This window comes from Botrytis fragariae (genome assembly GCF_013461495.1).
Source record: "Botrytis fragariae strain BVB16 chromosome Unknown tig00000112, whole genome shotgun sequence".
Taxonomy (NCBI): domain Eukaryota; kingdom Fungi; phylum Ascomycota; class Leotiomycetes; order Helotiales; family Sclerotiniaceae; genus Botrytis; species Botrytis fragariae.
In genome coordinates this window covers 961222-973327 of record NW_023500997.1, presented here as the reverse complement: position 1 = coordinate 973327, position 12106 = coordinate 961222, and the positions used below count along the sequence as shown (strand labels likewise).

General features: G+C 41.7%; 3 protein-coding genes across 3 annotated transcripts; 1 reads left to right on the top strand and 2 right to left on the bottom strand.

Moving 5' to 3' along the window:
- Positions 1 to 711: 711 nt before the first annotated feature.
- On the bottom strand, positions 712 to 3344 carry Bfra_007862 (putative peptidase aspartic protein; the record flags this gene model as incomplete). Its single annotated transcript, XM_037338231.1, has 5 exons — positions 712 to 1942; positions 1991 to 2504; positions 2560 to 2699; positions 2746 to 3131; positions 3195 to 3344. The coding sequence occupies 5 exons, from the start codon at positions 3342 to 3344 to the stop codon at positions 712 to 714; spliced, it is 2421 nt and encodes an 806-aa protein (XP_037190294.1).
- A 1922-nt stretch (positions 3345 to 5266) lies between these two features.
- Positions 5267 to 7697, top strand: Bfra_007861 (uncharacterized protein; the record flags this gene model as incomplete). The annotated part of the gene is made up of 5 exons (XM_037338230.1): positions 5267 to 5333; positions 5397 to 5631; positions 5681 to 5776; positions 5827 to 6156; positions 6206 to 7697. 5 exons carry the CDS (start codon positions 5267 to 5269, stop codon positions 7695 to 7697), a joined length of 2220 nt encoding a protein of 739 aa, XP_037190293.1.
- Positions 7698 to 8601: 904 nt separating this feature from the next.
- Bfra_007860 (putative integral membrane protein) lies at positions 8602 to 10153 on the bottom strand (the record flags this gene model as incomplete). Its single annotated transcript, XM_037338229.1, has 2 exons — positions 8602 to 9125; positions 9217 to 10153. 2 exons carry the CDS (start codon positions 10151 to 10153, stop codon positions 8602 to 8604), a joined length of 1461 nt encoding a protein of 486 aa, XP_037190292.1.
- Positions 10154 to 12106: the final 1953 nt, after the last annotated feature.

Here is a 12106-nt window from a genome sequence, read left to right as displayed (position 1 = left end):
TGATGGGTATGCTTCGTTGTTGAATATATGTACGTACCTAGATCTACTTCGTAGATATAGTGGATTTGTTCTTGCCCTTGGTATGATCTATTCTGAGTGCAGACAAACGAATTGATATCTTCGATATTTGTTGAATACGAAAAAGAACCAAGGTATAAGAAAGAATGTTCTCTTCGATAAATGGATGGGTTGATTGATCCAAGATAAACCCAGGTATGCATTTTTGTTCTCACGTGTGTGGCTTGTAAAATGTGAGCCATGTCAGCCACCCCTTCCCCTCAAACACCACCGCCGAGAAGACCATCAAATATTCCAATATACAGTGAGTCCAAGCAGTTAATAGAAAACAGACCATTAAACAATGAAGAGATAGTGACATAGATATTAAATGAATGGAATATTTGACAATTTGACTCAAACATGCAGCACGAAAGAGGATTCATGATTGACCTTACTATTTTACGAAACTTTTTATTTGCTTTTTGAGTGCGACATGTACTGGGAACACAGTAGTATTTTGTGAGATTATTATCCACCTCACGTTGAATCGTTCATGTCGTATCAAATGATTTCAATAATCGATCCTACGAGTGTAGTAAAGTAGAGCTCGTCTCCACCAATTAAAATGCCCTTGAAATTTCCCTCCTGTATACCCAGAATTGGAGAAATAAATATATACAAAGAACATAGCATTAATAAAAATGAGAATCATTAAAAAAACCAAGAGTTATTAGGGTTTTTACCTGTCCGCCCACCCGGCGTCGTAGCATTTGAAGAACCTCTAGACGGAACACTTGGGGCTGATTCTCTATTCCAAGCCGGCCTGCCAGATCTCGAGAAAGCTCTCATAAACATTGAAGGAGGTCTACCAAGAGTAGGACTTGTCATTGAAAGGGGTGTTCCTGTTGATTCTTCTGAAATCCCTGAGAATCCTGAATTGCCCGAGTAACCTGTGCCTGATCTTCTCAATGGGTTAAAACGATAAATGGGTGGTTCAAGATTTGTTGATGTGAAGGATTTAGTGTCAATAGGCCCTGATTTGTGTGAGGTAGACGACTTATTTGTGAGAATTTCCAATGGGGATATCCTTCCTTGTGTTGAGGAAACTCTAGGACTTGGTGATAGTTCTGATATGGCCGGAGATATATTTTGGTATGAGGAATGTTGTGATAATAATGCGTGTCCTTCTTTGGAAAAGTGAGGTGATTTCGGAGATCTAGCTAAGCGTGGCGACAAGGTATGCCTACTTCTTTCATCATCCATCTCAACCAATGGGTTACTTCCAGGAAGCTCATATATCGCGGAACTTGCATCCATTTCAGATGAAATTGCAAATTTTCTTTGAGAGTCTATCCGGCGTGCAGCAATTGTATAATCTTCGTAAGGATCTTCTGATATTTTTGTATATATTTCTGTTGGTTTGTTTATAAATTGAATAAAATTTGACTGATTGTTCAGATCAGGCGATTGAAGTTCCACCAGCTCACGAGCTTCATGACCTGGCGCTTCGGTTATTGGTTTGACTTCTTGCATATACATTGGATGTGAAGAAGGATCTGGAGAAGGATTTATTGGAGGTATCGATGATGGATTGGGCGATGGTGTCATACGAGAGCCATCCTTAGAGAATGATCCATTCATTCCACGTAGAGCAATCTCTGCTGTAGATTTGCGACGGTTGCGACGACGGAAAAGATAAAATCCACCAAGAGCTCCAATGATGAGCACAGTCACTAATGCCACAGCAATTCCACATATAATTCCAATTGATAAATGTTCAGTGGGATCAGTAGGATCAGCGCTGGATGAAGATTGTGACATAGATGAGGAATTGTTTGTCAAAGTGGGAGATATGATAGTACTGATTTCGGAACTGGAACCATCAACGAAAGAACACTGACTGACAGTGAAATTTCCACGTTCATAATCAACTGTGAGGTAACTAAAAGTTTGTTAGGAAGATGTGTAGATTTATAGAATAACGACTTACGCTTCTTGTAGAAAAGCTCGCCCTAGAGTATTCTGACTGTCATTGGCTGATTTTCTGAGAGGAAAATAATAAGTATCATTTGAAACAAAAGGATACGAAGCTGATAGGGCGAAAGCATTGAAAGGTAGTACGATGGAAGCGATGTCACCACCTGTTAATGAATTCGCTAGAGAAAATGTAATTTGAGGATTGATAGAGGTTAACAAAGAATATTGAGTAGAGTTGATCAGGTAGAGACCGGTACTATTGTCTAATGAAAGGCCAAAAGCTTTCTCGAATTCTTGACAAACTACTTCGGGAAGCCAGAAATTTGGATCGGTTGATTCAATAAAAGCATAAGTCGGAGTTTGCAAAAGACTAGCTTGTGTCGTTCCACTATATGTTATAGCTTGAATCGCCACAACGATGTCTCGATTGATGTCTGACGAAAGAGTAAAGGAAGCAGAGTTTGGTGTAAACCGAGACGTATCATATCCTCCAAAAATCAATTGCGCGTACTGGCCGGCTTTGAGTCCTAAATTATCTTCAATGAGACATTTTTGAATGCGGTGAAGGAAGGGATTGCATACGATATTTTGCTCCAGCTGTATAGCTCCACGTCAAACTTGGGATAAGTTTTTGAGACCATAAAGATGAGAAATAGGATTCGGATGAATAATTTCCTATAGTCGTAAAGTTTAATGGCTGAGTACCGAGTCCGAATATTCCTCTTTCTAAAGTCAGCCATGATTTCGGGTGTTCAGGCGACTACATACGTATAGAATGGCGATGCTGTAGCAATGGCACCGATTGTTTGATTATCGAGCGAAGGTCCATTCGTCCCCGAGACATATCCCAATCCGATTGAATCTAACCCAAAGTCTGCCGATTGAGAATATCCCAAATCTGCCTGGAATCCTACACCATTTTCGTTGATTCCAAATAATCCTATGTCCTCCCAAGTATTGGATAAGCTGTTGTTAAATAGGCCCCCTCGAACATTCGCACAACCACTTGGTACCGGTGATATAGCTGCAGAAGTGCAACCAAGTGGCAAAACCACTAAAGTCTGTGGTGAATTGGTTGATACCAATACTCGAACATCTTGTGCGGGGCTCCCAACTCTCAATGCCAAAGAAGACCATTCACCATCATCGCCATCCTAAAAAGATGTAAGAATTCATTTCCGGATTTGAGAATTTGAGAATGAAAACATAAAACTCACAAAGTATTGACTAGCCGGTATAACCAATGGAGAGGGAAGAACGCTATCTGACTTCAACTGATTTTCAGGTACACCATTCAATGGACTGGCTGTGACTTTTAGTACAACAGTCAAAGCAAACAGCAGCCCATTATGGAACCGTATTTTCATGACAGCTTTTCAACAAACATGAGGGCCGACAATGGCTGGATTGGCAAATACAAGATAAGAATGAGAGGGCTTGTAGAAAAGAAAGAAAGGAATATTCCGGAGGTTTCGTCGATGGAAATCAAAATCCTACCACGACAAGCAGGGGTAGCTAGACTCTATCTTATCACGACTCCGATTCCGTATGTCAACTACCAGCGCCTTCTCACAAGGCACGGTTAAAAACGTGGGAGGGTGTTCGCGTTGAAACTTATCCTGGAATCGATAAGCAGAAGCTATCCAGATCCAGGGGGGATAACTAGGATTGCAAATGAAAATCTTGGAGATATCTGCAAGGCTACGGCGTAGCTCATGGGTCTCGATCTTACCTTTTCTATGTTGCATCAAATTTTCTACGCAAGAAGTCCATTTCTAGGCACTGGCCCAGTCAAATTTTCATAAATCAGCGACGTTATGAACGTTTAAGAATGAAGAATCGCAGCTACGGCGATTAGATAGAAATAGATTGCAATAGGCATCCAAATATGATTGTGATGGAAGTTTTGAGCGCATAATGAGCCAATGGGTATTTGAGCCGAGCTCCATAATCTTCCAAAATAGTACATCGAGAGTGGGGAGGGAGGCAAATCGAGCATTGCGAGATGAACTGACAAGAAATACGAGTGATTACAGTATTGCAGTGTTGTTGACTGCAATATATGTGGTAATACATGAAAGCAGCTGAATACCAAGCAAGATATGGAGATAAATTTGGTAGAAAATTGATGCACGGAGGTGGAAAAGAAGTTTGAGATGTCATCACCCCTGAAGGAATGCAACCCCACGTTGCATAGCACGATAGAAGCTACGAACACTAACCGTGTAAAGCTTAGGCTGAAAATAAGCCGGTCATCATAAGGTCACGTGTACTATTTTTGTCACTCCACCACTCTATCAGATTTGCTGACTGCCACATTTGTTTACTTTCTGAACTGCCCCGAAATTTCCTACCTATTCTGGACACACATAATACAGAACAACTCTTGGAAAGACAGGCAAGCTGTGTTTCCTTCCACTTTCGACCATTTCGACCTCTATCCTGACTCGCTGATTCCTATCCAAGAGGCACACCAAAGCATGTGGAGTGCGGATATCCAGATCACTTACTCGGAGGGTTACTCGTAGAATAACGAACACCCTTTCGTTAAAGCTCGGAGGAAATAATGTACAATGCGTTCATAAATGGTGGATCAATATCAATTATCACCATCGCAGCTTCAAGGACCCACGTGTGACTTACTTTATCACTTAGAATAAGCGCCAAATGATTTGGGGGTTCCTGGCTGTGAGCACGAAGTATAGCAGATCATCAGACAAGCGATTACCTTTCAAACTCGACAACTTCGCAATTTCTAACTGCACATTAAAACTGACTTATGTGGATGAGCATTGTGTCAGACCATCCAGAAGATAGCTTGATCGAACCTAATTTCTCTTTAGACGAGCCGTTTCTTATCACGTTTGCTATATCTCCCCTGGAAATGTTACCGTTACCGTGGAAGGATCACTATGCCAAGGATATAGTCCCTAACAACCACGAGGATTCAACATGTCCATGTAAAGTTCACGAAAGCAGGATAATGTGCCCACAAATACGTCTATTCCTCTTCAACGATTGGTCAAATCGTTTATTGTGAGCTAGGGAATTGGTTGTTCGTTGAAGTCAGTTCTCCATATGGCCCGGATGAATTTTGGAGATTATTTTTGGCTTCAAAATTAGATTTAAGCTTTATGCCAGATATTGTTGCTCAGGAGTCTCGAGTATCAAGTTGAGAGGGCGCATTGTTATATCTCTGAGAGACCGTAGTGATATTTCTTTTGAATCTTGTTACGTTGCCCTTTTTCCAACCCGCATTCTTTTAGTCTTCATTTGAAGCTTTTTCATAATGTCTCTGCGGCTTGTATCATCACTATGGATGGTTTTACCGCTTCTTAATTTTGGTCGGGCTGCTGGTATGTCCCTATTGTTTAGTATCTTTATACCAGGAAAGAATTGAACTCATGTCTGAAATATAGTTCTTTATTCGAATTCAACCACTTCCGCGACCCCGGCATCTACAGTATCAGGATCTATTCCTTCTACAATCACATCTTCCGCTACTCTTTCATATGCAAATGTTCAATCAACGACACAATTTTTTCCTGTTACTCCTGGGCCATACTGGGGAAACCAAAGCATTCCAATCAATACTTGCACTGAATGGAATCTTAACGGAATCACTCCGCAATTAATCTGGACGCCATGTCATATGTATGAGTACCTCCCACTACTCATTGTCCTATCTAATATTGAAAAATAGATTTGCCGGAACAGTTCAATTGTCATACTTTCCTCAAGCAAGTGGCAATGTTACCTACCCCTCCACGTATTACAATGAAGCCATAGGCATTACAATGTGCGTATTTATGTTATTGAAGAGATATGGTTTCATACTGATAAGTTTAGGACTTCCCCATCAATGTACATGGTCATAAATACAATCAGTGGATACAATAGTTGTGGTCAAGTTGGTCCAACAATGAGCAATGTAATCATTTCGTTGCATCCCAGTGATGTCTCGACGATTGCCCGCTACACGGCTTCTGATCAGCAAGTCAATACAACGCCAGCTGCGCTGCTTACTTTGAGCGATATAATTTCAGGATGTTCAACAATTACAATGACTGAATCTTCGACTAACGGTGCTATCCAAAGTATGCATGCTATGGACAATGATTACAATAGATGTTTCCCAGCGTTGGCTATCCCTACACCCCATATTGAATCACTTGGACTGTAAGTTATTGGAATATCTAAGTATATAAACAGGAGCTGATATATTTAGACCATATTATAGACACTGTGGTCAAGATAATGCACGACTTGGTCTTTTTGATCCACCAGGAGCTGTACCCCCCGTCAATGCACTTCTTCCTGTTACATCAGCAACTCCAGCAACTTCAACTTCAAGTCCAGCGAGTACCGCTCAATCACCATCACCAAGTCAACCATCAAAAACATCCACTGTCAACTCTCCTTCTAGTACTTCTACTTCTGATGTTCAAGTCCCAAAATCTAGTTCAGTACCTTCAGATACTAGTGTTCCAGCCTTAGAGGCATCGTCATCTAACGTACTCTCAACTTCTGTTTTAGCTGTACAAGACCCAACTACTACCGTTGATTCACCACAGCCTGTATCGTCAGTACCTGTTATCCCAGCCAATACACCAATTCCAATCGCAACAATTGCTTCTTCAGTCATTTCCGTGATTCCTGGTGACTCAACAGTAGTTGTGGGAGGTCAGACTGCCTCTTTAGGTGGAGCTCCTATAACCATCTCTTCTTCCATTGTTCAACTCACACCATCTGGCTTAGTCATTGCAAACGAAAATGGAGACCCATCCCAATCAAGTGTTTACACAATTCCAACCACCAGGGCCGTGGCATCAGCGGCGTCGCCAAGTGAGATCGCCACTCTCGCTGGTGGAGAGATTATCTCGGCAATTCCAGGTGCATCGACTTTCATCGTGGCCGGTCAAACCATCACTCCCGGTGCTCCAGCAATAACACTCTCGGGTTCCAATTCCATTGCTAGTCTTGGATCTCAAGGTCTTGTAATCCAAGAATCTAATGGAGTAGTATCAACCTACAGTATCCCAACTGCTGCGCTCGTACCTGCAGTTGTGTCGAGCGCGATTGCTACTCTTGCAGGAGGAGAAGTTGTTTCTGCAGGAGCCGATGCATCAAATATAGTCCTGGGTTCCCAAACTCTCGTTCTCAATGGTCCCGTGATCACACTCTCTAATTCAGCTATTGCAACCCTCGGTGCTGCGGGTTTAATCGTTCAATTTGCTGGAGGCATTGTATCCACCATTCCTCTTCCTACCGCAACTTCTCTGCCAATTCACTTAGCAAACCCAGACACTTCTATCACGGAAATTCGAACCAGCGAAATTATAATTTACAGTTCCGGAAAGCCTGTATCAACATATTACAGTACTTTGACTGACATCACTTCCATCACCGAAATTCGAACTAGCGAAATAATACTATATAGTTCCGACAAGCCGGTGTCGACATTCTATAGCACCTACACAAGTTCAAAGAACTTAGCTATCATTGGCAGTAGTACTACAAGCCCTGTAAGCGAGCCTGATATTTCAGCTATTGAAACTGGAAACGAAGATACGAGCTCGACTTCAACTAAAAGTGCGGATACATTTGCTATTACCAATATTGTGTTCAACGGCGGCGTTGATGGTTCGGAGAGGGGGCTGATTAATGGATTGAGTCTTGTGATATTACTGAGCATATGGGTATTGATGCATGCTTTCTGAGAGCGGTAGAAGAATGGAACGCGATAAGATAGGATGTTGATGAACTAGGAAACGATATACACATTTTAATAATTCCTACCTATGATTGTGGGTACAATACAATTCTTGTAACTTACTATTGCACTATGCAGCTGTGTGGTTTACCACCCTGCTTGATATAAAAAGTCGATAACTCAGGGAGCTTCCTTCATATATATGCCCATTTGATCACTATGTGGCCAAGAATTGTTCTTTCAGTAATGTTTGACATAAGAAACAGTAAATTTGGCGTGGTAAATCAAATTGATTTGTTCAATTATGCAGAGTCTAAGGTTCCCTAAGTTCATTTTGCTTTAAGGGGGACACATCCACGTCTAATGTCAGGCTTGAAACGGAATAAAGTAGCAGATAGATGATGGGGTTATCGCCAATGCTACCGGTATAGAGCCTTAAAGTTGTTGTATACTGACTTTGAGAGGTGATAATTCTTGAGTTTTCACGGCATTTTCATACTTTAATCAGATAGATGTGGAAATTCTCGTAACTAGAATAGAATAAAAGTGGCAGCGTAAGATTACAGAGATTCTATTGCAGCATTTCTCTACTCAAAAAGATATCCCTCCTTTTTACAATTCATTGGCATCGTAACATAAATATTTTCCACCTCATTTACAAACACCCACACGGCCCACTGTACAAATCCCATAGTACAAGTAAGCTTGGTATATCCAGAGTCCACAATCTGGTATGACTCGACCATCTGTGAAACGCCAAAAATCAATGAAATGATCCCATTTCAGAACCACAAGCCACCAAACCCTATATAAACCGCCTGTGAAGCTTCTCATTAACTAGCCCCGGATTACAGGGAGTAAAAATACGTGAAATCGTCCTAGCCCATCCACCCCCCATAATCTTTTAATTGTCACTCGTCCCTACTAATTTCCACTCTATGACCATATTGGCCTTTTGCTCCATGCCATTCACTCGTCTCCTTATCCAACTTATTCGCAGTAGTCCTCTCATTCGAATCGCCGCGATTTCTATTCCTCGAGAAACTCCTCTTGACTCTTGTACTTCCTCCCTCTCCGTTTCCTTCCTCCTTTCCTTCCTCTCTACTTTCCACATCCCCTTTACTTTGGAAACTCAACTCAATAACATCTGTTCTTACGATGTTCTCCTCGCTTTCTCCAAATGTACCGCCGTTCGTTCCTCTATTCCGTCCATTCTTCATGTCTTTTCCATTTTTGCCGGGGTATTTCGAGCGCATGTAGTTTCCGGGGTTGGAAAGAGGATGAGAACCGAGATGTGAAGGGTTTTTATAGGAGGAAGAGGTGTGAATTGTTTTCCATTTGGCCGGGATGATAGCTGAGAGTACGGGAAGAGAAGCGGCAATAACACCGAGTGTCAAATCCACTAAAGTCCAATCTTCGAGGGCTTTGAAAGACCCTGTTATTTGTTAGTTTTCTATTGTGTGTACTCTGAAAATCCGGCCGAGGAATAAAAAGGCCAGATTTCAAAATTGAGAAAATGAACTTACATAAAACATCCGAGCTCAATTTCGTCTGCTCGATTTGTCTCAAAATACTTCCAATCATACTGACACCTCCCACCGCAAAAACAATATACAATCTCCCTCTAGTCCTCCATCCCATCTTGACTTTCCACAGTACAATGAGCGGGACAGCCAATAAACCAAAATCCATAATGACATGAATCGTACTCATAATGGTTCCCATAGTTCCCACCGGGAAACATTTCGCAACAACACCTTCTCTCCCCAATCGAATTGCGTCCCAGCCTCCCCAAACGGGGCTACACAGAAAGATGTTCCAGAAGAGTGATACTAGGATATAGATGACCAGGAGAACTAGAAAAACGTTGTTGAATAAAAGCCACTTATTCGATGTCATAGATGTAAGTCTGCGATTGAAAAGACAGATGGAAACCTTCACCACTCCTACTGCTACGAAGAAAAATATCTTGGACCAATTGGTGTAGCGTTTGAAGTATCCATATTCCTCATATGTTACATCCCAGATGTGTTTTCCCGCTCCTCCGTATACTACGGCTAAAATCTGTAGTACTGGCCACGTAATTGCGAGAATGACACCGGGAACAATAAAAAGGTCGTCCAGACCGAGTCTTAAACCGCGATTTAGGAGACGAATGAGAAGACGAAGAAGAGTAAATGTGAACATGAAGAAGATGGATACGGACATTCCGATCAAAATCGACGTGGCGCGGGATTCGTAGACATAATTTGGTGGTGCTAAAGGAGGGATGATAATCCCCTTATTAGGATTGCCGTGTATGCCGAAGGCGCCATTAAGGTAGGCGACGATATAATAGTCATTGGTAGTATTTGGTGGCTGACCGATGAGAGCTGATATAGTACCTGTGGGGATGGTGGTTGCGTATGTTTTCGTCGCGGAGGAGATAATCGATGACGAAGACGAAAGTATCGAGGAGGACATGATGTGGTAGCTTGAAGCTTTAAATCGACGTCTTCACTTTCTCCGGTCGATCGCAGCACAATCCAGCACCAATGACAACGTAAATGATCCTCAATTCGAGACTCTTGGAAAAGAAGAGGGGAATATCGCGGGGAAGCCTGGCTTTGAGGATCGCATTGAATGATTTACCAATTCTTACATGCAAAACTTTATGGCGAAGAAACAATCACGAACTGCTGAAAAGTGGAAAAGACCTGGGGAAGATAGAAATACAATGAAAATCTTTACTTAGACTCTTTGATTTAACTCATACCAAGAAAGCATAATGTATGATACGAGCATGGTGTTGAAACCCCTTGAGAATATCCCGCCGGAAACATCGCAGTAAAATCCCATATTAACACGAGCACACGGTAGAAATATAGGGAGCAAGGAAAGGATATCGTTGAATGTACGTGACATCCCTTAGAAGTCTTGGAAGGTCCATCCATGAAATTGAGGGGACTTTAGGCACATATCCTTTAGTAACGATAATTTTCCAAGGCCGGTTGGGTTTTAGATCAGTCTATATGTCGAATGCCGAATCACTAGATCCCCACCACTATCCCGTTGTTGCATTTCTCTATCATCAAGCTTTCAGGAGTGCAAAAATGTCCACCTTTCTTTGGATTGTTAGAAGAAAATAGGGTGAAGATGTTGAACTTCACTCCGATCACAAGGAAACCGCAAGAACATGTTCCTTGTGCCCTGTGTAAATTATATCCACCCAGGTCGCATCATTACTTATCAAGTAATTTTGCCGGTGACTTTCCTCATTCGATTTCCCTATGAACGCAAGCTGCTCTTTGCGCACCTATTAGCGGTATTATCGTACGATTAAGGTTTTCATGCCGATATGGAAACACAGACCGTCTCGACTGTGCAGACTATGCAAACGGTGTTGCCGTTCGGTACCTGAGGAACGTTTTTATCTGGTCTGAATTACCGGTATCCAATATGTATCAAATGAGCTTCATCTTGCTTTTTCAAACGGTGCCTGGACTTGGTAGCGACCCCTCAAAATACCATCATAGGTTTTCTGGGAAAACCTAAAACTACCTTGAACATCGGTCTACCAGAGTTTGGGTAATTCCTGTGTAACAGTGGGTGGTCACATTTGCCCCCGGCCTCACTGTCGGATGAATTTCCTAATCTTCATTCCTATATGTAGATCATTCGAACGCTGAATGGCGATTTGTTAATGATTGTGATAAGCGGATGGTTTTCAGAAATCCTCGCGAGGCGAAATTTCGGGCTTTCCGCAAACTAAAGGCAAAAATTGGTTGATTAAGATGATGTGATATAACAAACTTTTAATGGGGAAGCGAGGTAAGAATTCGTACAGATCTCCTTGAAAATGGATAAGAAAATCCATGATCCACGGCTAACATATAACCTTCATAACCTCGTACGGGGTACGACTATTGAATGAGTATTCATAGATAATAGAATGCGTGGGAAAGTGCCGGAACGATGTAACAATGAATGCATTGACATACTGAAGAACGCTCTTATCATAACTTTCATAAAAATGAAATTCGACATACGTATGCATTACGAAATTTGTTCAAGAAAACCTGAACGATTTATTGTCCGATTTGAACAAATCCACTTGATCACGGTTACCAGTGTTGTGCTCCCAAAACAAGAAAATGGTGAGACTGCAAGTGGCATATCTCGTGATCATGACTCGCAAGATTACGCACGATACAAAAATCGGTTCAAAGACACAGGAAAATCCCTACTAAATCATTGCTAAAAAATTCTCTTCTAGTTTCATCCAGTTTAATGCAATTTTAGAACTGTAGTAAGTCTTCCTCATACAAATTCCGTTTCGTCCGTTCAAATTTCAAAACTTACGGGTTTTGCCTTTATTTATATATGCGAGATGTTTCGTCTCAACTACAAACATCACATATATATAACGAGACCTTG